This window comes from Macrosteles quadrilineatus, unplaced genomic scaffold (genome assembly GCF_028750875.1).
Source record: "Macrosteles quadrilineatus isolate MER2022 unplaced genomic scaffold, UCM_ALF_1.0 Scaffold_2__2_contigs__length_208266976, whole genome shotgun sequence".
Taxonomy (NCBI): domain Eukaryota; kingdom Metazoa; phylum Arthropoda; class Insecta; order Hemiptera; family Cicadellidae; genus Macrosteles; species Macrosteles quadrilineatus.
In genome coordinates, this window is record NW_026542595.1 from 8,320,232 (window position 1) to 8,346,265 (window position 26,034).

At 36.0% G+C, this 26,034-nt stretch overlaps 1 protein-coding gene across 1 annotated transcript in view; it reads right to left on the reverse strand.

Annotated features, from left to right (window-relative positions):
- LOC128986650 (corrinoid adenosyltransferase MMAB-like) overlaps window positions 1–26,034 on the reverse strand; it is an 89,810-nt gene that overhangs the window by 2,613 nt on the left and 61,163 nt on the right. Inside the window, exon 4 of the mRNA XM_054407122.1 lies at window positions 19,228–19,352. Within this exon, the coding sequence (XP_054263097.1) occupies window positions 19,228–19,352 (125 nt within the window). The remainder of the gene's footprint in view (window positions 1–19,227; window positions 19,353–26,034) is intronic.

A 26,034-nucleotide genomic window follows, 5' to 3' on the forward strand; every position in this document is an offset into this window, starting at 1 on the left:
GGAAACATTAATAATTTTTATTGCAAATCGTTTTACCAAATTGAAATTCGTTGTAGTCTTTACACTTGTAGCGAACAAAAGGACTAATTACAAAGTCTAACCTAAAACTTGGGATCGTTCAAGTCTGATTATGTTTTTGTACGTTATGAAAAGTAGGGAAGATCGGCAGACAACGGACGCTTTCAGCCATATATGGCAACTGCAGTGTCCGATGCTGACGTTCGACGTTCGGCTGCATTCTTCTTATTTAATTTTTCGGCATTTAATGTTATAATTCATTTTAACCCAGATGATTGAAAACTTGAATTGGGTATTGGATAAAGAAAATAAGTTGTATCAATAGTCAAAGTTTGAAAGGTAGTTGAATATTAATTTATCTGAGTTCAGCGTTAGGAATTTGTAATTACAGTAATGTAATTCAATGATTACCGTAGCAAATTTCAAAACTTTCAATATTAAATAGTATTCATATTTAGAGCACCTGATATCATATTTAAGAATAACACAACCCAATTGGCATGTTGCTAGCCACAAAACAACAACAAAATGGTATTGTCTCAGACTTAGATGCGGAAGGGACGGATTTAATTCCTGGCACAATTACAAAAACGTTGCACAAATGCCACTGGCACTAGCATAGAAAAAAATAAGAACACTGAGAACCAATTCTTCAGGCGGTAGCAGTGACGGGACGCCGACGCAACGTTAGTTGGGTAGTGTACTTTGTGTAGGTTAACTGTTGCTTACTGGGCAGGTATAATGCAGTCGTGTTTGGTGCAAGTTCTTAAACACTTCTTAGATAAAATAAGTTCTTCCGATAAGATAAATAAGATAAAATAAATAAAATAACCAACTTCCCCACTACCAACAAAAGGAGGAGGTTCTCAATTTGTTTGTGGCGATGTTTTTTTTTTTCTATGTATGTTCACCAATTTCTCTGTGATTCTTTTACCGATCAGTGTGGTTCCACCACCAAAATAACCAGGAGAGTTTCTATTTGGTACCTTATATATTATGTTTAAGTATAATATTTGTTTCGGTGAAAAATTCTGAAAACCTTAAATATTCAACATTTATTTTGTTTACATTTTTGCAGATTGTTGACATTTGTGCAGAGAAGGCATCTATATATATAATACGTGAAGCCGTTTTTTGTTAACGCAACTCCTCCCTCATTTGTTGACCAATTTCAACGTTTAGGGTGTCAAAAGATTCGTCTCAATATGTAGTTTTGCAATAAGGTTTTACAATTTTAAAATTCCTACTCTTAAGGGAATGAGACCCTCTCAAAAGTCGGGTTTTCCCCATAAGAAATACACAGAAGAAATTTAAAAACAAACAGCTGTTTATAAAAAGAAACTCATTAGCTTTTTGGGAGTAAATATTATTGTTTGTAATATTCAGTAGGTTAAGACCAAGTTAAACAGTTTATAAGTTTTGTTGGAAGAACAGAACATGCCTCAAGTTCAAAGAAGAAACATTGAAAACGGGAGGAGGAGACAATTAATAATAAGATATCTTATGTGTATGATGAAAGTAGAAAAAGAGAGGCCTGGTCTAACAGATACCCATCCAGATACAAAATCACTTGGTGAGATGAATAATATTTGACAGTTATGCTATGCAACTTACTTTGGAAGTGAAAAAATATACGAAGCACATAGTGTTTTCACGTTGCTAAAGTAAACTTGCCTAATCACAGATCAAATGAATGCATGCATGAATTGTTTACTTCTGACACTTACAGATCGAGAAATTTCAAAACATTTGGTAGAAACTGGTAATAATGCCTTGACTATGATAAGTTCAAGTAGTAAGATTATACCAAATATTTGTGGACCTTATGTTTTTATTGTAAACTTGTGTATTACTAGGTCTACTTCAATTGAGAAAAACTCAAATGGATTGTTTACTTCTAGGTTGTGTTGCCCGTATCTCTGACAAACTTACACACAATTTTTGGACTGAATTCACCAACACAATCCAGACATTTCAAGTTAAAAATAAGAAGTTTCAAAAACTTAGTGGCAATATTAGATCAATCATAAGTGAAGGAATCGGTGTTTATGTATTTAACGATCGAATAGTTACGGCTCAGAGTAAATAAAACAAAAAGCTTTAACTGAGGTTACGGTCATGTTTATTTTTTATAATTCAGGAGAGGCAAATAATATACGCTTTTCAAAAAGAGAAAATAAAAATTGATATCCAAATTTTATAGCTAGAAGAGTTATCAGTTATTTAACCTATTTCGACAAATGAATCCATACTTTCAAAACTATGGTACAGGTATTAAAAGAGGAATTCCACTGAACAACGTGAGAACGTTATGATGCGGGCCATATACTGTGACTGACAGACAACACGTTAAAATACGTTAACCATATTTCAATGGTGTTGCTTCTTTAGCCTATTCAATGCAGATTATGGCTGTCCAGTTGGTAACCCAGAGTTTGTGGGTAAAAAATTGAGCACATGAAATGTCTGATATCACCCACCTTTTCCGGATTCTCTACGGAGAAAATTCCTTTGATTCTGGAAGTCTTAAATTAAAGAAATAAAATTACCCAAACTTAAATTACTCAACACAGGCTATCAGCAAGGCAACAGTTTTCTTTAATTATCAATTCTGGAAAAAACCTTTTTGTAACATGTTAACTCGAATTGAAGCAGATCGTTTAGCATTCAGAAGTTATCAGTTAAAACTGAGAGCGGAAATAATGTGGGTAGGTGAACCTATTACGACGCAAATAGAGATATTTAAAAATAGTATCTAACAAGTGTTTAAACTACTCTAAGATGTAACTAGAATTACTCGAATTTAAGCATAACGTTTTCCTCAGAGTTTTGTTACATACTATGCGGCTCATTAAGCCGCACGGGTTCTCTAGTTAAATAATAATAGCATTCCTTCAGCTGTTAGTTAAAACCATTTAAATGAAGCTACAGACAATTCTTAATGAAACAGTTGCTTCATATTGATCAATAAACTATTTCTGTCATGGAGCCTAAATTAATTACATTGAGAAAATGCATTTTGTTTTGGTTACTATAAAAAATGTATTTTAACGTTTGATCTGATTTGTGTATACAGTAATTCTGTTTTTAGTATTGAATATTCTGACTTACAAAAACATATATGTTTCAGTGAATAGCTGTATGATATTGACAAATTATACGTGTTAACGACCAATTTTCCACTTTTGAGAGATTTTTAGTGCTGGTATTTGAGGAATAACTTTCATATCGTTCCAAAAGGCTTTGAGACGTTACTGTATTTCTTTTTATAATGTAGAAGTACACCGATTGCAGGAAACGATGATGTCTGACACTTCAATGTATCTAGAAAATACAATTAGTTTTTCATTAGGCCTAATGTAATGGACAACTCTTTCCTTCTTAAGGAATATATAAAAATGTTTATTTTCATACCCATTGATTATGTAACCTGAACAGGTGACTCAAGCAGTTTAAAAATAATGATTGTTCTGTGGAACTTTTGACTGTTTCAAACAGTTTTGCTTATCAAAAATCTTCAAGTAATTAATATATAAAAAATTATACAGTCACTAAAAATCATGAAATAATTTATTTTCGTAAAAAAATACAACCGACTTCAAACGCTCTAAAAAGAATGAAATAATTTCAATAAAGTAAACTTTTGTATTAGGCAAGCTCACGTATTTCAAGTCGGCGCAGCTCAAACTGCAAATACGATTGAATATTGTGTGTGTATTTTGAAAATCAAAATCAATAAATTGTAGCTGAATAACATATATATATAAAAAGCATACTAAACTGTTTTGTTTATATATTAAAGGAAATATTTTCTTGCATTTTATGTTTACTTCAGAATAAATACATTATGAAAATAACACACACAAATGTTCTATATGAATAGGAAAATAATTTAGTTTGATATTATGATAGGGAAAATAAGCTAGTTTAGCATTAAAACGTTACTTTTCAAAGTTAAATGCGTTATAATCTTTTTAAAGATACTCGTTAATACCACTATAATGCCGATCTCTGATGACGGTAATAAAATAACACTTAACGCATAACTATGAAAAAGACATGCAGATTAACACCTTTAGTTATAGATAGTCACCTGCAATATGGTCACCCTCTTTCAATAGTGTATCAAAAATCATCATAGAGCTGCGCCGACTTAAAATACGTGAGCTTGCCTAATACAAAAGTTTACTTTATTGAAATTATTTCATTCTTTTTAGAGCGTTTGAAGTCGGTTGTATTTTTTTACGAAAATAAATTATTTCATGATTTTTAGTGACTGTTTAATTTGTTATATATTAATTACTTGAAGTTTTTTAATAAGCAAAACTGCTTGAAACAATCAAAAGTGCCACAGAACAAACTGCTTGAGTCACCTGTTCAGTTTACATAATCAATGGGTATAAAAATTAACATTTTTGGATTTTCCTTTAAAAAAAACAAAGAGTTGTCCATTACATTAGGCCTAGTGAAAAAAGAATGTCTTTCCTAGAGACATTGAAATGCCGGACATCGTTTCCTGCAATTGGTGTACTTCTACATTATAAAACGAAATACAGTAATGTCTCAAGCCTTTTGGAACAATAAGAAAGTTATTCCTCAGCCACCAACACTAAAAAATCTCTTAAAAGTAGAAAATTGGTTGTTATCACATATATTACCTTTAAAAAATACGTGTATGAAAGATTGGTTCAGCTAAAAGTGGTGTAAGGGGTAGGTGGTTTTGTTTGCTCAAGATGTAGTCGAAATTACAAATCAGCTTCCCATTTCCGAAGCAGGCATAATATTATTGACAGTGAAGAATATTAATAAACATTCCACATCTTCAAATGCATGTTTAGTAATAAAATATTTAACACTTTTAAGACGATTGACGATTATGCAATCTCACACCTCATATGTCGTTTAAGGAATAATTGCATCTAATTTATATTTGGACCTCTTTTACGAATGCTTTGGTTTTCACAATAGACCTTAAATTGTCAATATCATACACTATGTTATTCACTATGTTTTTATAAGTCAGAACATTCAATACTCAAAACAGAATCATACACAAATCAGGTCAAACGTTTAAATACCTTTTTTATAGTAACCAAAACAAGATGCATTTTTTCAATGTAACTTATTTAGGCTCCATGGCAAGAAATAGTTTATTAATCAATATGAAGCAACTGTTTCATGAAGAAACTGTCTGCAGCTTCATTTAAAAGGTTTTAACTAACAGCTGTAGGAATGTTATTATTATTTATTGCCTTATCTGCACAAATGTAAACAATCTGCACAAATGTAAACAAAATGAATGTTGAATATTTAAGATTTTCAGAATTTTTCACCGAAACAATTATTATACTTAAACATAATGTATAAGGTACCAAATAGAAGCTCTCCTGGTTATTTTGGTGGTGGAACCACACTGATCGGTAAAAGAATTACAGAGAAATTGGTGAACATACATAGAAAAAAAAAACATCGCCACAAACAAATTGAGAACCTCCTCTTTTTGTTGGTAGTGGGGAAGTCGGTTAAAAATAAGTTCTCTTTTTCGAAATCTTGGTCTGATTTTGGATATTTTCTGTTTAGCATGCACATCAGCACCAGTTGAAAGGGTGTTTTCGCAAATCAATAATGCTTGAATTTGTTGTAATGTTGCGGTATTCCTTTGATATTAAAACCACAAGTCTCAATAATGCAAAAACATGACATTATACAAGTTTATTTTTAGACATTTCTTTGACCTTTAAATAAACTGGGAAGCTTGAACACATTAAACTAGGTCCTCAAAATAGCTTAAAAACCACTCATTTTAGCATGTTATTTCCAAATTTTTTCCGGGAGGGAACCCCCAGACCCCCCTCCTTTGCTGGGGGGTATTCCATACCCCCCGGTGATCGCCCCCAAAATATATGTCTAGGACCGCCCTTGCCACGGGGTCAGTGACTCCATCTGAAGCCTGCCACCATTAGAATGCTAACAAACTGCACCACGACGAGCATTCTCCCAGACTGATGGGACTGCGCCACACCACTGCCTGTGCACCACCTGCTGTTGGCGATACCTACACAACTAGGCCTACATCTACTAAACCAGAAATCAGAAATCCTTTATTGTCCTTCAGCAAAACAATCTTGCAATAGACATAGTCACATATTATGGTAAAATAGGGTTACACAGTAACCCAGTCAGACTAGATTAATAAACTAATATCACAGACAATAACAGGTAAAAATTTAAAAGTTTAAAAGTAAAAAGAAGGCTGTAGGCTGGGTGGAGAATATACTAGATAAACTATTAACCCTTCCCGGACGGGTGACGGATATATCCGCATAAGTCATTAGCGATTAAGGACGGGTGACGGATATATCAGCCTATGGTTATTTATGTTCCGGACGGGAAGCGGTTATATCTGCCTTCTTTTCAGACAGACTGGCAGGTACTTAAACAGTAACCAGATGTTTTGCGGTACCAAGGCGCCACTTTCCTGCTCTATCCATGGCTGCGCTCTCTCTCGCACTCCCCCTCTCTCAGGCGCTGCCCCTCTCTCCCGCGCTGCCCCTCTCTCCCGCGCCGCCCCTTTCTCCCTCACACCAACCACCTCTCCTACACCCCCCACGACGTTTCGCGCTCAACACCACGTTGTCTGTGTGTTGGCGCCAAACGTTACAGTTGTCTGTCTAGCAGAATGAGATAGTGATGCACGATGGCTTATAACGTAAATAGTACTAGTTTTTCTGGTGATATTATTGAGTTATTGAACAAGAGTTTTTCGGAGGGTGATGTTGCTGTTGATGGAATGGAAGTGGACGAAGATGACAACATATCTGTGCGTAGTTGTGATGTAAATAATGCAAATATCGATGGAAATGATATTGATATAGTAAATGGTTTTGTATCCGAAAATGACAAAGACGCTGATGTTCCTCAAGATGAATGTAATGTGGTTCAAGTGGAAAGTATTAGTGATGAACAAGTTAGTGAGGACGATATTGGGAATGCCTCAAGTTTTATTGACTCGGAAAAAGAAAGCCTTCATAGTTCAACCAATGAATCTACAATGGCATCCAAAAAGTCATTTGCAAAGAACTCTAAAAAGCCATCTAAAAAGAGGTCTACAGAGGCACAACAACCAAATCTAACTAAAGCTAAACTCCTTCGTATGAAGTGGGATAAGGAGTATGCTTTTGTGACCGACAGTGACAGTGGACCTGTAAGTACTATTCCTATTTATAACTGCAATTACGGTCGTAATCTGCCTACAGAATTTGATCTCACTTCAAAACCAATTGATTTCTTTTCACTTTACTTTCATAGTAATCTAATACAATTGATTTGTGATGAAACCAACCTATATGCTCAAAGTTTGCCTATTCAAAACCAAAGGAAACAAAAGGTTTGGGCTGATACAACAACCACAGAGATCCGAGCTCTTCTCGGGGTTGTACTGAATATGGGACTTCACCCGTTGCCTGATATAAAGGACTACTTTTCATTGTCCTGGGTAAACAAGATGCCCTTTTTTTCCGATATTTTTACTCGAGATAGGTTTTTGATGCTGTTTTGGAGATTACACTTTAGTCATGAACAGGGAAGCGCACGTGACCTCAAAATAAGAAATATTGTAAACACAATTCAAGAGCAATGTAAACTATTCTATACGCCAAGCTCGTATGTGTCAGTGGATGAGAGCACTATTTCATTCAAGGGCAAGATTTCATTCAGAGTTTACAACCCCGACAAGCCTGTAAAATTTGGGCTAAAAGTGTTTGTTCTTTCTGATGCTCTGAATGGGTATATTTACAGTTTTAGCCCATATTACGGTAAAAGTGATGGTAACGAGGATGAGCTTTTGAAAACAACAAATACTGTTCTACAACTCTGCGATTCTTTAGTAAAAGATCCCCTGGACCCTCCATCTGGTCACCATGTATACGTCGACCGTTACTACAATAGCCCTGAACTGGCTAAAGAGTTGCTGAAGAAAAATATGTTTGTTACGGGAACGGTTATGAATAATAGAAAGGAAATGCCAACACTAAGCAAACCGCTCAATTGTGGTGATGTAGAAGCACGAAGAAACAAAGACTTGGGTGTTATTTATTGGAAGGACAAAAGAGTGGTAACTATGCTTACAACCAAACACAAAATAAGCCGGAATGAGATGACAGAGAAGCCCAGCAAGTGGCCAAATAAACCTCCTGTTCTAAAGCCTGATGTTGTCTTAGATTACACTAAACACATGGGTGGAGTTGATCGTGCTGACCACGTGATATCTAGTTATCAGTTTATGAGGCGTACAAAAAAATGGTATCGCAAACTTTTCTTTTGGCTCCTTGAAGTGTCTACTATAAACTCTTACATTTCATATAAATCCTTGCAAGAAGACAACAACAGAGTAGCAATGTCTCACAAACAGTTTAGACTTAGCCTTGTGGAAGATTTAGTAAGAGACTACGTTCAGGAGACCTGCAATTATGCAAGAAGACGACCAGGACGACCGAAAAATGATATTCAACGGCTGAACGGAAAACTCCATGTTATGGGCAAATCACCGAAGGGGTCCTTCAGATGTCATGTTTGTGCAAAGAAAAAAGTACGTAAGGAAACTGTGTACTTTTGTAAAACATGTGACGAAAAACCGTACTTACATCCAGACACATGTTTTGAGGTGTACCACACCCAAAAAGACTATTTTTAGAAGAATGGACTATTTACAGGCACCTTGTAAACTCCGTAAAATGATTTTGTAACCTTTTGAAAACTGAAATTATTGTTATTTATTCTTGTTTTATAAGAATGGACTATTTACAGGCACCTTGTAAACCCCGTAAAATGATTTTGTAAATTTTGGAAAACTGAAATTGTAGTTCAACTTTTTCTTGAAGTGTTATTTTCTTGAAACAGTTTTATATAATAAACAACGCAACAACATATTGTTCTTTATTTATTACCTAACGTTGTCATAGTCATATCTTCAAAGACGGGTGGCGGATATATCCGCAGCTTTTCTACTCATCTGCGGACGGGGAGCGGATATATCCGCATAATTTTTTTTCAAATAAAAACGAGTAAAAAATTATTTGGACAGTATGAAGTGTTTCATTGTGTTTATTTTATGTATATTCGTATAATAAAACACAAAAAAGGAAAATTAATTTTTATTTTTTCCTATGATTTTTGCCCGTCCTATGTCACGATTTCGCCCGTCCGGGAAGGGTTAAACATCAAAACTTAACAACTTTTACATAAAAAAACTCTTTAATCACATAATACCCCTGCCGCAGCAAACCTGCAGACTAAGCGAATTTCAACTTGTCTGGTTACATTTTTACTAAAATATTTCCATAAATAAGACATAGGTATATATTTCCAATTTAAATAACATTAGATTTTCCGAGTGCTTAGGTTTGCTGCTATGGGGAAGGTAAAAAGTGTTTTTTGACCATTATGTCAATAGTATAAGATGAAATAAATAAATTTGCCAAATTTTATCAACATTATATCCATAAACAAGTAAATTACAACAGTTTTCATTTTCTCCATAAGAATAACATGGGAATTTTAAATTAAACTTTTTTTTTAATTTTCTCCGTGACCGTTGGGCATACAACAGCGCTTCAATATACTAAATTATTTCTTTTTTTTAGCGAATTTCCCATATAGGGAATAAGCTATTACCGTAGTACTCATGGTAAGACCTGGACCCGGGACCGATTTTTTTTTCCGTTTTGAGGTCCCTAGAGGCCAAAAACACCATCCGTTCAAATTCATATATATATATATATATATATATATTTATATATATATATATATATATTTATATATATATATATTTATATAAATATGTGTCCGTTAGCGCGATAACTCGAGCAAAAATGATCCGATTTTGATTAAATTTGGTACAAACGTGTAAACCTACGTTTATTCGAACGAGTTCGCGAACCAGCATGATCGGACCATGGGAACGGGGGTTTATGGGGGGTTTTATGGGGTAAAAATGGGTTTTTCCCATTTTTGACCCAAAAAACATCAAATTTTGCAATTTCTTTCAAAACTATTTTGTAGAGCTTAAAAAAACAAATAATTTAGTATATTGAAGCGTTTTAATGCGCCTAATGGTTGCGGAGAAAATTCCAAAAAATTGCAAATTTAAAATCCCCATGTTATTCTTATGGAGAATAAGTAAACTGTTGTAGTTTGCTTGTTTATTAACATATTTTGCCCAAATTTGGAACATGTTTTTATTTCTTACTAACAATTAACATTTTACATAAAAAAACACCTTTACCCTCCCTGTTGCAGCAAACCTAAGTATGTGTTAAACTGATTCTACTTAAATAGGGATAAATGTGATTTTTTTAATGATACATTTTAGTGTAAATCCAATCAGGCAAATGGAAATTCGCTTAGTCTGCAGGTTTGCTGCGGCGGGGGTATTAAGCTCTACAAAATGTGTGAGAAAGAAATTACAAAATTTTTTGTTTTTAGGGTAAAAAATGGGAAAACCCCATTTTTACCACATAAAACCCCCCATAAGCCCCAATTTCCATGGTCCGATTATGCTGGTTCGCGAACTTGTTTGAATAAACGTAGGTTTACACGTTTGTACCAAATATCATCAAAATCGGATCATTTTTGCTCAAGTTAACGCGCTAACGGACACATATATAAATATATATATATAGATATAAATATATGTATATGAATTTGAACGGATGGTGTTTTTGGCCTCTGAGGACCTCAAAACGAAAAAGTCAATCGGTCCCGGGTCTAGGTCTTACCATGAGACCTACGGTAATAGCTTATTCCCTATATGGGAAATTCGCTAAAAAAGGATGTTCAACAAGCCAGTTGTATAGCCTATCTTTAAAAACCAACTAAGGCAACGCTCTTTTATTTATTTATTTATTTCCTCTCAACGGTTACACCATTTTCTCTTGACCTTCACCATGCACTCTTGACTCAGAGTGCAATACATTGAATAACTTTAACACTTAAAGTGCCGTTGACATGTTTGAACATGAAAATTGCATTTATTTCAATGTTAAGCAATGGCGGGAATTCCCATCATCAGCACCCAACGTGTTAAGCTCATGATTGAATGGTTACTGGCACATTTACTTAGTCTATGGGACGGAATTTCAAGTAGAGAGTTAGATCTAGTGTAATGAGAATGGAAATCTTTTCTAACAGCCAAGTCTCCTAATTTTAATTTAACATCAAGTAAACACACATAGGTACATGTTAATGACAGTCAATATCCTAGTTTTTATAAACGAAGGTCTACAATGGGCTTTGAGAGCTGATTTGGTTACTATTCTAAGTGCCTTTTTCTGAAGTAACAAAACATCACTTATAACAAAACATCACTTATATTATTACCGTTACCCCAGAGAATCAGACCATAGCTTAACACTGCCTCAAAAAATGCAAAATAGGCTGCTCGGATATATTTCTCAGAAACAACAGTTTTTAACCTATTCACTAAATAAATAACTCTTGACAGTTTTTAACATACTAAATCAATGTGAGCTGACCAAGAAAGGCTGCTGTCAATCAACACACTCAGGACTTTTATGGGCCTAAGAACCTCTTTACAAATTACACCTGAGCCCAAATCTTTGTTTTTAGTATGGCAAACTAGGTGTTGTGTCTTATCTACATTAAGAAGGAGTTTTTTGGCACTAAACCAATCCCCAGCTTGTTTCATTGTATGTTCTACAGATAACTTTAATCTATGGAGATCAGGGTGAACAGTTGGGAACGTTGTATCATCTGCAAACATTGTGGTTTGAGAACCCTCAATACTAAGTGGCAAATCATTGATAGAAATCAAAAAGAATAGGGGACCAAGGACCGAGCCTTGGGGAACCCCAGTTTTAACTTCAATGCACCTGGAATGCACACCCTTTGCATCAACAAGCTGTGAACGACCACTTAAATAAGACTTAAAAAATTGGAGAGGACAACCACGGATGCCATAGTGCTCCAATTTACACAGCAAGAGACCATGATGGACACAATCAAAAGCCTTGCTCAAATCACACACAGTCACCTGAGCAAGACTCCTTCCTTCAAAAGCTTCCAAAATCCCAGAAACAAAGCAATCAATGGCATCCGTAGTTGACCTTCCACTCAGAAAACCAAACTGACATGCAGAAATCTATCAAAGTGTGTACATACCTGGTGCTTTACAATCCGTTCAATTCATTTACCTACAATATGCACTAATGACACTGGTCAATAATTCTTGACATTACTTTTGCAACCCTTTTTGTGAATAGGAACCACTCGTGCTATTTTCAGTGCTTCTGGGAAAACTCCCTCCCTAAAAATCGCATTGATACACAACACCAATGGAAGCAATATTGCACTCAGAATATACCGGATTATGTAACCCGATAGGCCGAACACATCTTTACTTTTTGAGAGCAAAAATGATCCGATTTTGATGAAATTTGGTACAAACGTGTAAACCTACGTCTATTCGAACGAGTTCGCGATCCAGCATGATCGGACCATGGGAACGGGTGTTTACGGGGGGTTTTATGGGGTAAAAATAGGTTTTTCCCAATTTTGACCCAAAAAACATAAAATTTAGCAATTAATTTCCAAACCATTTTGTAGAGCTTCAAAAAACAAATAATTTAGTATATTGAAGCGTTATTATGCGCCTAATGGTTACGGAGAAAATTCCAAAAAATTGTAAATTTAAAATTCCCATGTTATTCTTATGGAGAATGAGTAAACTGTTGTAGTTTGCTTGTTTACGAACATATTTTGATCAAATTTGGAAAATGTTTTTATTTCTTACTAACTATTAACATTTTACAAAAAAAAAAACAGTTTTACCCTCCCTAATGCAGCAAACCTAAGTACTTGTTAAACTAATTCTATTTAAATCGGGAATAAATGTTATATTTTTAAGTAGACATTTCAGTGTAAATCCAATCAGTCAAATGGAAATTCGCTTAGTCTGCAGGTTTGCTGCGGCGGGGGTATTTGAAGCTTTCATGGCCCGCACTTCACTTATAACCTCCTCACTGGACACATTTCCATTCAAGGTGAGCTTCACAACGACCGGACCTACGAAGCAGTTCCTCTGAAGACACATCGGGTTGATCGATGGTACTGGTTCTGGCTTCCTCTACTGAGCTGATGAAGAAGTTGTTAAACTCCTCAGGGGAAATTCCCACCTCGACATCCGGAACATTGTTGGTTGTGCTCTTCTTGATGATGTTCCAAGCTGTTCGGCATTTGTTGGAAGCGGACTCGATGGATCTGTCGTTTGCATCTAGTTTTGCCTGGTTGACTGCCGATTTGTAAATCTTCCGACTGCAATTGTATGCCTTAAGTGCCACCTCGCTAGGAGAAGCTTGAAGTATTGTACGATAGGCCATAGTCCTTTCTTTCATTTTTCTCAAGTCCGGTGTGTACCAAGATTTTCCTGCACCACTCAAAGTTTTGTTCTTTCTTAAGATTTTCTCCGGGCAACTTGAGTAAAAAACATCCAGAAGAGTGTAGAAAAAAACATTAAATAAGTCCTCAGCAGGTAAATTACCAAAGTTTAACAGAGGCAGCCAGTCAATTTGTAGTTAATTAGATTTAAACTCTTGTAAACGCTTCAAAGAGACGTCTCTATTGACAACTGTAGGTATTTCTGGTCGAGTAGAAGATTGGACCAACTCCACTGTAGGCTCCAGCCCATCATGGTCAGACATAGCAAGGTAGACCACTTTAGAAGAATATAACTCTTCCGAGATGTTGGTAAAGATGTTGTCGAGACAGGCGTTGAACCTAGTTGGCGCTCTGTTAATATAATGACAGTTAAATTGTTCCAGAGTGTAGACAAGCTGTTTCACGCTTTGTAGTTTATTATTTACATCAAATTTGGCATTGAAGTCACCACCAATTATTATATTACTCTTGAAACGATCTAAGAATATTAATAACAGTTCCAAATTAGTGAGAAAGATGTTGCTGTCCCCAGATGTTGAATGGTACACCGATACTATAGCCAAATTAAAAGCCTTGATAAATACACCAGAACATTCAAAATTCTTTTCAACACAGAGCCAATCCAGTTTTAAATTCTTAAAACTTATCAGGCTGGATACAAAGATACCAGTACCACCCCTAATGAAATTCTTCCGACAAAAAAAGCTGCACTTCTGAAGCCGCCTAGGTTAAGGAACTCCACTTCTTCTTCAACGAGGCAATGTTCATTTAAACAGATAATACTATACTCATTTTCAGTAGATTCCATTACTAACATATTTAGCATGCCTTGTAATCCTTGAACATTTAAGAATAAACATTTCCTTTACGCTGTAGGCCTACGACATTTGACTTACAATGCAGTGATGTTGAGGTAGGTAGGCCTAGGCCTAGTTACATATGAACTTTAGGAGGTGTTAGTTCTTTTTGCGTTGCGGTCTCGCATTCCATAAAAAACTCTTCCTGTCATTGTAGAACGGTTTAGGTCTACGTGATGTGTACTCACACACAAGTACACCTTCAGGCCACAGTTCCGGCTTTATAATATTGTCTACGTCTTCCGGGTTGACTCCTACCTTATAGGACTTGTAGCCAGGGAATTTAGTCCTAACTTCTTCACAAATCACGTCACTAGTATTAATGCCCACCTGTTCTAAATGTTCCTTGATGTCCTCGGGTTTGCATTGTAGTGACAATCGAGATACAAACGAAACACCCACTCCTTCTTCTGAGTCAAAATCAAATTGGAATTCTCCACACTAGGCTTAGAACCCACGACAGTTTTCTTACTGTGGTTAACTGATAACCTCTTCTCTTTTTCGCTAAGTTTATTTAACTTTCCACGGGGGTTAGGCTTAGGCCTACCCAGAGCCTTGGTATCTTGATTGGTAGTCTTATTTAGGGCTGCTATTTGTGCATATATTTCGATATCATTTGTAACATTTATGTAGAGAATCTGTGTGACTGGGTGATACTACTTGAATTGGTTCAGCATGTCTGTGGAATAAGTTAAGGGAAGAGTGGTATGGATGAGTGAGGATTGTGACAAGAAAATATATATTAATAATAACTATGAGGTTGAGAAATTAAGAAGGACTGTTGACTGTCTATTATAAAAGAAGGATTTTACCATGAGGTTGATCGTGCCCATCGCCGTTAACACCTTAAGCCAGCTTTTGATGAGCTGTGACTTTAGTAATTTATAACAAGTAAATCTTATAACTAACCCACTACCTAAATATGTAAGAATTGCATCTACAAGATTACTAATTAATGAACTAACAGTGTAAAATGGAAACTGATAGAAGTAAGGTAATTTAGCAATGAATTAATCGAATTGACAGCACATAATTATTGAACAATTTAGAACATGAAACAATTAACAACAACGTTGAACAATTGAACAATTGAACATTTTAAGTTGGAAAACCTACATCACAAAGCCCCCTGATTTCTCCCCGGCAACCCCTAACTGAACTTAAACTACTTCATGATTGAAATTGGTTTCCCTGATAAATTAATGCAATTACTTAGATACTAATACTTATGTTTTAATTTGGAGCTGTCAGCAAGCATTCAGGCGCGTTCAAGAGACGAAAACGTACGAGAGAGATTTCTCGTATGCTCATCGCTTTTTTCCTCTATTCCATTGGCTGCTGATATGCTTCGGCCAGTAAGCTGTTGCCCGCGCGCTGAGTATATATATATAAAATGACGCGCACGGCACACATTGGAACCATCAGATTTTTTTTAACACTAGAAACATTTAATACTTCGATATTAACATTTTCATTGTTTATAACATTTGAATCGGATGTGCAACAATCACTTTCGTCTGTAGTGGTAGGCCTATTCACAATAATGTTTGGGGTTGAAATCGATTTGCTAGAGCTTTCAACTTGTTTCAGCCGCTCATCTATTTTAACGTAATTAGTTTGAATCAAGTCTAATTTATCCCACATCAATTTTAAGCTGGTATTGTCATTGGTATTTCCACTCAAATGTTAATTTTTCAAACGGTCTATGAAACGTTTAACCTCACTTTCACATGCAGAGCAGAACCACATAGCTTTACCCTTCAATTCTTCAAATTGTTTGCATTCTTCTTTAGTTATTTTGCTACATTTGAGGTGAAACCACTTTTCACATATACCTCTGCAAAAAATACCTCCCGTTTTATTAGTAACTTTAAAATTACATTCACCACAATGCTCGTTGTCTTTACTTCCACCCGCCATTTTTACAATGATAAATTTTACTCCGGCCTAATACCGTGCTGCAGTGTCTAGGGAGCGGCCACCATGCCCTCGGTCCAACTTCTACTTCCTGCTACCTGGACGACAGCAAGGTTTTACGGTCAGGTCAGTCCAGTCCATTTGGAGAGTCTCATCCATCATGAAGAAATCTAACTCAACATCACCGTTTTGATTTAACTTATATAACAACCCCTGTAATCTTTTTACCTGCAATTTAATTAATTAGGCTTTCAGCTCAAAACTTAATTTGACTTTAATATTTTATTCCATTCTTTTAATTCTGCTTCACACCCCTTGATTGAGGGTAAAGCCTTTTTTTCCCTTGACAGTTAATTTTACCGCTTGGAATATATTTTAAAGGCTTTACGAGGCGACCACATTTGTTGATAGTGTAAATGTTTTTCATGTTTGTAAATGTAAAAATTATTTATTTTAATGTAGGCAAAGGTCTTAATTTAATTGTTTTTAAATAATTTTTATAAGGTGGCCACCTAACCTAACTTAAGTTAAATTTGTTTGAAATAGTACATTTAAATGTTTTCGCTTTATGGCAATTTAGCCCTAACCAAAATATAGCGTTTCTATTTTTAAATTAAATTGTTTTTATTAAAGAAATTTTTAAATATTTTAAAAACTTTAATTATTATCTTGGCTAGGGCAATGCCTATTCATTATGGCTATTTATTATTGTATTGTTATATCTTTATATATATTTTGAATAAATGAAATTATATTTGTGTCCAGCCAGCTCTTGTGTTGTTATTGTTGGTCCTCCACCTCAGCAATATTGTGCCGGAATCCCACCATTGATTTTGCGCTTCCAAGGGCTTCACCCTTTTGATCAATGGAGTTGGCAATTCGGTTACAGCTGTTTAAAGGTCATTATTCTCAGAGCTCTCTTTTGCAGGATCAATATTTCTTCGGTCATGGGTGCGTGTCCCCACAGCAAAATACCATAGCTCACATGGCAATGAAACATTGCGTGATACACGCTCAGCAGGTATTTACTGCTCTGTGACCAGATATCTTAGTTTTAGAAGCAGGAAGCATACCCTCGATAGTTTACTGTAAACTTGGTCTATATGGTCACTCCAGGTTAGTTTTTGGTCGAGTGTGAATCCCAACAACTCACCGGATCATTCGGAGGAGCATGTTTGGCTAGACTGCAGACAAGAGTCTGTGTTTTAGTTTGGTTCAGCTGGAAGCCATTGGCCTCAAACCAGTTCGAAGCTTCTAGTAAGTGTTGCTCCGCTCCCGCTACAGACTGATCAACATGCAGTCCTCGTGACACAAGGGTGGTATCGACAGCAAACAATACAACATTTCCAGTCTTGTCAAGATCATTAATCATGACTAGGAAGAGAAGTGGCCCAATGACAGATCCTTGCGGGACTCCATAAGCTACCTCTAGAGGTGCTGAAATCGCCCCCTCAATGGAGACCAACTGCTGCCTACCCAAAAGATACGACTCAATTGTCTTGAGACACCTACTCCGTGTCTTTCCAACTTCCTAACAAGTAGAGTATGGTTGACGCAATCGAATGTGCGGCTTAGATCGCACAATGTGAGGGTGACTGTGTTACAAGCCTCAAATGCCTCGCCAACCAAACCTGCCAGCCTCATTACCGCCCCTGTTGTGGATCGGCCCTTACAGAATCCAAATTGACCATCCGTCAGCAAGTTGTTTGACTCCAGGTGTTCGCAGAGCTGCTTAGTCATCAGAGCCTCCACGACTTTACCAAAGACTGGTAAGATAGAAACGGGCCTGTAGCTGTCCAGTCTATCTCTCTCTTCCTTCTTGTAGATGGGGCAGCGATAGAGGTTGAGAAAGTTTTCCTTTCACCCGCTTCAACCAAGTTGTAGACATACCGTAAAAATCAGGGCTATTTGGATTCTTAAAGCTCGCGACAATTTTCTCTATCTCGGTTGGAGTAGTAGACTGCCACGATACAATTATTTGGGTACTCACCTCAATATTCAGCAATACCTCATTAGGATCTGAAGATTTCAAACAGGCTACAATACTATCCACAGAATCAATAAAAAATCTATTAAATTGGTCTGGATTATGTGGGGGTTTTTGTATCGCCCGACTGCTTCTTGTGGCCGTTATTGACCACATCCCAAGTTGCCTTACTTTGATTTTTGGCTGATAAATTCATCTTTCTTGGCTTCCACAATCTTTTGCTTGTAGACCTTTTTGGAGTTTAGGTAAGCTGCCTTGTCCGCCGCTTGGTTGGTCTCGCAATCCTTCAGGACTAGCATGTCCTGTTTTAGCCTAGACAACTCGGGACTATACCAGTCAAGGCCAGACTTTGACCTCTGCTCTCACATTTTTTGTTAGACTTCCAATGGGGGCCCACCTTAGTCTTGGATGGAAAAACACATCAAACAATTCCCTTGCTTTGTTGAAAAACACGTCAAAATCTTTTCATTGCCTTTTAGGATGTTTAACCACTTGACTTCACCTAAAGGAACTAAAAATAAGTCTATCAAGCTTAAGTCAAGTTTTCTAATGTTAAAAACATATCTGCTATGCCATGAATTCAAAGGAGGACTCACCACATTAGAAGAAGTATTCCATTTCATTACCACTGCTGAGTGAGTATAATCTGACTGATTTAAAAAGGTCAAGATGGTATCTAGTTTTATTTCTTCGTCTGAAACTACTCTTTGCTGTTCCTTGTTAATTTGCTTTGGTTTGCATTTATAAAAAATATATACGATATTTACAATATATACGAATATTTTTACGACTTGTAAAAAAAGTAATTAAAATAGTTTCAAATTTTTAGGCTTTTGGGTAGGGGTAGTCAAAACCATTCAAGTTTTTATGTTTTGCAGCAATATTATTTTCATAATAAATCTAACAATAATTTTCAAAGAAAAATCAGTATTCAAAAAATAGTTTTTTATCTTTTTAGTGGCAATTACTTACTAAGGAAATTAAAATGATCATTACCTGTTAAAATACACCTGGATTTCTTTGTCTAACCGGCCGTCTTGAACCAGAGGCTGAACTGATCGCTCTGCCCGACGACAGATAGACCTTGCCACATGAAGTGATGTAGAGGTCTTGCCTCCTCCCTTCAACAAAAATATTACAGTAGTTAGGTTCAATGCCTCCATACAGTACAAGTGTTATCTAATCATCAAAAGATGGGATTTTCATCAACAGTGAGAATGAGGTGAGGACATCCAACAAGGGGGGGGGGGGTTCTAAACTTTCAGGGTGACTAAAGTTGATTGATACAGTGTTCAAGATAGAATGTCAGTTAATTAATGACAATAGATTTACAACAAACAATTATTATATAGTTATTGAATTTCAATTAGCTAAAATAGCTACTGTATGTTTAGGATTCGTGCAGGAAGTTATTATTCAAGCTCAGCAAGACATGAGATCCAAGAGGAGGTCACGGAATGGCTCCACTAATGCGATAGATAAAGATAATAACACGTGGCACAGACAAGCTACACCCCGACTCAACACAGTATGCTTTGTCGACATAAACCTCATTAAAATACAATTAAGTAGCATAAGCTACAATACTTTAAGTAGACACTTGATTACCTGAGTTTGAAGGGGGGGGGGATCATAAAAACTACGGTTAACCCAATATAGTATAAAACACATGACAAACCCATTAAAACGCTGTAATACTGTGTAAACAGCCATTAACAATTTGCACATTGTCATTATTGCACAATCATTATTATTGCTTAACTAGCAACAGAGCCCGTTGTGGTTAAATACAACGGTCATTAGAATCACATACTTAAAACATAAGGAACTCACTTTAAACACAAATGCAAACTGTTAACAACATTTAATCAACGAAAAATCAATTAAATAACAATATAACAATAAGCTGTAAAAATTATTAACACATGTTTTGTATGATTAGATTATGCATAGGCCTACTGGTAAACCAATTATTGCCATCTATAAAAATTATTGGTTTTTCTTTTCCGAGTCGGGTTAGCTCTTCTACCCGACCGATTTTCAGCATTTTGGCCTTAAACTAAAGGTATGGACACACCACAGATTTGCCATCAAGCATCAGCATTCATTTTGACCTATATTTCGAGTTATGCACAAAATGATACTTAACACTACTTTTTTCAAGTTATTTTATATATCTTTGTCTTAAAATACTTCAAAGGCTTTCACTTGAGCTTGAGATATTGATAGTTTTAATCAGTTAAGTTAAAGATACTGTGCTCAATCAGAAAATATAATTTTGATTATATCTTGGATATGGAATTTAGTTTTAGATATATTTACTCAATTCTAATTAGGTTATTCTATTTGATTTGACCTAAGAACCTTCAGTGAAATACCATATATATATTTGAAAAATATATATTTGAATATATATATACAGTATTTGAAATATATATTTGAATATATTTGAATTATTGATTACTAAGATCGGACGTACCTAAAGCACCCTGGTAAATCACGAACAACCTAAATTGCTAAAAAAATGGAGTTATTTATCATCGATTTATAGTCAAACGATCTTGCTTGCAACCTTAACAGTAACTGTCGACGTGATAGGCTTAACCTAGTAAATCTTAACCTCTTACTGCCCGAATTTTTAAAATACCTTAGAAAAAAGTTTTTCTTAAAAAATTGTGGTTATTTATGTCTTAAAATGACTTGGAATTTTTTGCAGATTTTTCCAATGCTGATTTGACATATTTTGGGGTTTGTTACTAAAACGCAACATTGGGCAACAAGCGATTTCAAGCACCACAGGGGTTTGTAATGAAAATGCAACATTGGGTTCTAAAACATTTTTATTGTAGACAAATTGAAAAAACAAGGTAGACTTAGATTTTAGTCTTATAGTTAACAACAGTCTTTGATTTCAATGGTACTAACTTATGTATGAAAGGATGATGAGAAGCAATTTCTGTTTTTTGTTAGACATAGATGCACATTGCATTTAGAGCAGTTTACAACGGTGATTCCTTTGCAGGAAGGCTTTTTGCATCTCTGGCGGTCTTCTGTGATCAGGGGCCAATGACCAACACCATCATGTCTAATGTTGTACTCAGGGATGGGTTTCGTTGGCCCACGTTTTTTCTTTTGTTGAAACTCAGCATCAGTTTGGTCACTCGATGGTCGACCCCTTTTCCTCTCATTGTCTTTACCTTGCCTTAGCAGACTTTCGGCAACATTTGATTTGAAATCTAGCAGGTCAAGAGTATGCTTTTTGGGAAAGTTGTTATTCCTACAGTCCCTCCTGTACAACAACCAGGCATTCACAACAGTTAAGTCTAGGAAGTGGAAAATGAATTTGAGGTAATACTTCTTGGACCTTATTTTAGTTCTATAGTGTGCAATTAGTCCGTCTAATAGGTCCACGCCTCCCATGAACTTATTGTAAGTTACAATAGCCTTTGGACATGGGACTTCAACTTCCTTGGAGAGCTTTCTGTCAAACCGCTTTACATTAGTAATGGGCAAACTGCTTTCAAACGAACTCACCACAACAACACCACGGTTGTCAAACCATTTTATTGCTCTTATTTCGACATCAACTGGTTCATAATTGGGAAAATAAGAGGTGATGTATCTCTTTTCTTCAAAGGTTCCTCTCCCTAAGGCCTTCATTTCTTTATCTCCCGTGAAGTTCATTCCAGGAAATCTGTCGATTCTGACTGTTGATAGAGCTCCTATTCCTAACTTCCACAATTCAAAGAATAATTTCAGGGAAGAGAACCAGTTATAAAAAAATAATAGATAGTTCCTGTCTCTCGGTATCGTTTCTGCCATTCTCAAAACTATATTGGAACTAGCACCCAAATCAGGGAAGCCTGGTACTGGCTCAATTTGGCCTACATACACTTCAAAGTCGTAGATAAGACCCTTGGTATCACACAGAGCAAAGATTTTGTATCCCCACTTCCGGGGCTTTTTTGGGTTATACTGCTAAAGTAAATGATAAAAATCAATAGTTGTATGGAATTAAAAGTTGTATTGAAAACAATGTAAAAAACTAAACTGTTTACAAAACAAAAATAAACAATAATAATTCAACATATGTAAAATTATTAAGTTATTAAAACAAAACAGACTTGATGCTAAAGACCAGAAGGAAGAGTAGACTACACACTCCCCCCTAGAATGAGTCCCTCACTTTAAGTGAGGAATTATTCACCACACGAACAAATCTTGATCTTTGAGCCTTGTGTGGTTTGTCTGCTGTGGGAATGGACTTATTTACATTGTCGGATTGTCTTGTGACATCTCTTTTTTGTTTTCCTTTTTCGGGGATGTAGTCTTCAAGAAGGAACGCTGGTTTTAAACGATCAATTGAAACTTTTGTTTTTTTTCCGTTCACTTCAATTTCAAAACATTTTTCATATCTTGTCAAGACCTTGTGGGGTCCTGAAAAATTAGGGTTAAGCGAACCAAACGACATATCTTGCCGGAGAAACACATGAGAAACAGTAAATAGTTCTTGTGGAACAAAAGTCTTAGGTGAACCATGAGTAGAAGTTTGTCTTGGCTGTAGTTTACTAATCACACTTTTAAGGTTAAGCATAAACTCTTGCTGACTAATGCATTTGCTTGTATCTTCATTAAAGAAAACGCCAGGGAGTGTTAGAGGTGATCCATAAACCAGTTCAGCAGCAGAACATTGTAGGTCATCTTTTAATGCAGTACGCATACCCAAAAGAACTAAAGGTAAGGCTTCCACCCATTTTGTGTTGTAGAAGATGACATTTTAGTGCTGTTTTCATAGTCCTGTGTTGTCTTTCAACTAATCCATTTGATTGAGGATGATAAGCTGAGGTACTAGCATGTTTAAATCCAAAATACTTTCCTAGGGATTGAAAAAGTTGACTTTCAAACTGTCTTCCTTGGTCAGTAGTTATCTGAGAAGGTATGCCAAAACGAGAAAACCAAGTGTTTACCAACGCTTTAGCCACAGTATCAGCAGATTGATCTTCAATAGGAACAGCCTCTAACCAACGAGAGAACCTATCAATTGCTGTCAACACATAACGAAATCCTTTGCACAAAGGCAATGGACCCACGATGTCGATGTTGATGGACTTAAACCGTTGATCCGGAACAAGGAAGTTTGTAAGAGGTGATTTAGTATGCCATTGGATTTTTGTTTTTTGACAGTTTACACAAGTTTGAGTCCACAGCTTACAATCTCTCTTTGACTCTCTCTCTTTGATCTCTCTTTGAATGACTTTACATTTGGCCATATAAACCTTTGAGTCACCAACTTAGTTGTGCTTCTTACTCCCGGGTGGGACAGAGAATGTATAGCGGAGAATATTGATTTTCTATAAGGAAAAGGGATGTAAGGGCGAGTAAATTTTGTAGATACATCACAGTATAGCTCTGTAGATGAATTTGGAAGTTGAACTTTAACTATTTTCAAACTAGAACTTTGCTTTAGATCCAACAACTCAGGATCGTCTTTTTGACTGTCCGCCAGAGTTTTATAGTCTACAGGGCAAGGAAATGTAATGGACTCTATTCGGGACAAGGTATCTGCAACGATATTGTCATTACCCAAAATGTATCGAATATCTGTTGTGAATTCACTAATAAAGTTCAGTTGTCTAGTTTGACGAGGTGAAGTTTTATTTAAGTCCTGTTTAAATGCAAATATTAAAGGTTTGTGATCTGTAAAAACCGTAAAGTTTCGTCCTTCGAGAATATATCTAAAGTGTTTTATTGCACTGTAAATTGCTAGCAGTTCTCGGTCATAAGCACTGTATTTAGTCTGACAGTTAGTGAGAGATCTTGAGAAGAAACATAATGGAGTCTTAACACTATCGATCTCCTGATGAAGGACTGCGCCGATTGAAGTATCAGAGGCATCTGTTGTTAATGTCAAATTGGCATTTGGATCAGGATGAGCCAACATTGTTGCTTTGCATAAGGCGTCTTTTAAATTATCAAAACTTTTTGAAGCCTCCTCACACCAAGCTAAAGGTTTAGAACTGTTCTTCTTGTGACCATTTAATATCTGATTCAATGGTTTTTGGAGTTGTGCACAGTGAGGAATGAAACGGTTGTAAAAGTTGACCATGCCTAAAAATCTCCTTAATGCAGATGCTGAAGTAGGGACAGGAAAATCTACTATTGACTTAACCTTTGCTTGGAGTGGTTTTAGACCGCTAACACTGACTTCATGGCCTAGAAATTCCAAAGACTTGACGCCAAAAATACATTTTATTTAACATTGATGCATAGACCATAGTGATCGAGTCTTTTGAAAAGTGTCATAAGGTGAATTTTGTGCTCTGATTCATCCTTTGATGCAATTAAAACGTCATCAAGATAACAAAATACAAAATCTAAACCTAATAGTACCTGATTCATGAACCTTTGGAATGTTTGAGCGGCATTTCGTAAGCCAAATGTCATATATGGGAACTCAAATAATCCAAATGGAGTGGTGATAGCTGTTTTTTCAATGTCTTCTTGACGGACAGGTATCTGTTGGTATGCTCGGACTAAATCAATTCTGGAAAATATGTTTGTGCCATGTAAAAATTAGTGCAATCAGTTAGAAATGGCAAAGGATACTTATCAGGAATTGTAGCTTGATTTAATTTTCTGTAATCACCACATGGTCTCCAGTCTCCATTTTTCTTTTGAACGAGATGAAGAGGACTTGCCCAGCGACTGCTAGAAGGCCGACATAGTCCTTCTTGCAACATGAACTGGAATTCATGTTTTGCAGCTTGGAGTTTATCTGGAGGTAAGCGACGGGGTCGGGCTGTGACTGGAGGACCTGTAGTTTCAATAAAATGTTCGACTTTATGTTCAACAATCTTTTTGTTTATAGGACTAGGTCTTAATAAATCAGGAAATTGTGCCAATAAGGAATTGAATGGATTACTTGTATTCAAAGAGAAGACTGAAGGGTTACGGTTTGAAGACATTTTCTGGGGAATGTTTCGAAGTGCACCATCAATGAGCCTGTTTTTCTTGGCATCAATAATAAGATTAAAATGTGATAAAAAATCCATACCTAATATAGGTTTGTTAACATCAGCTACTATAAAATTCCATTTGAAAAGCTTGTTTAGTCCTAAATCAATCATAAGTTGTTTTTGGCCATAAGTTTTAATTTTTGTACTATTAGCAGCAACAAGTTCAAGTTTCTGTGGGTGATTTTTATCCTTATTGGTAGCTGGAATCACAGAAAAATCAGCTCCAGTGTCCACGAGAAATTTGGACAATGATTGTCTATCATGGACAAATAGGCGACTCACTTCTGCCCCCTTCGGTCGTGCCGCCGAAGAACCTGGGGGCTGGAGTTTTCCTGTTCCAAAGGTAACTGAGATAACAAACAGGGAGGTGTGCATTTGCGAGCATGTCCACCAAAATTAAAGTGATAGTAACACAAAGACTGTTGTGGAGAAGATTTCCTTGTGTCTGTGTTGTGAGAAACACATTTGGATTGACTTAGATTGTTTTTGTAGATGGATTGAATTTCATTAGACAATTCTGATAATTGATTTTGAAGATTAGTTATACGTGAATCCTGTGTTTCTATGGAAGAAACAGAGGTAGTGGAATTTAGATGATTAGTTGTGATGTCAATAATTTTGTCAGCCATCTCCGATAGTTTAGATAAGTTTTCATCACAAATTGAAAGAGTAGTTTAAGCACTGATTGGTAGTTGTTTCAACCAAAGCGCTTTTAGAAAATCGTCACTCACCTTATTCAGAGCCAGTGACCTCATTCTACTCAGAAGTTGCGAGGGTTTTTAGTCCC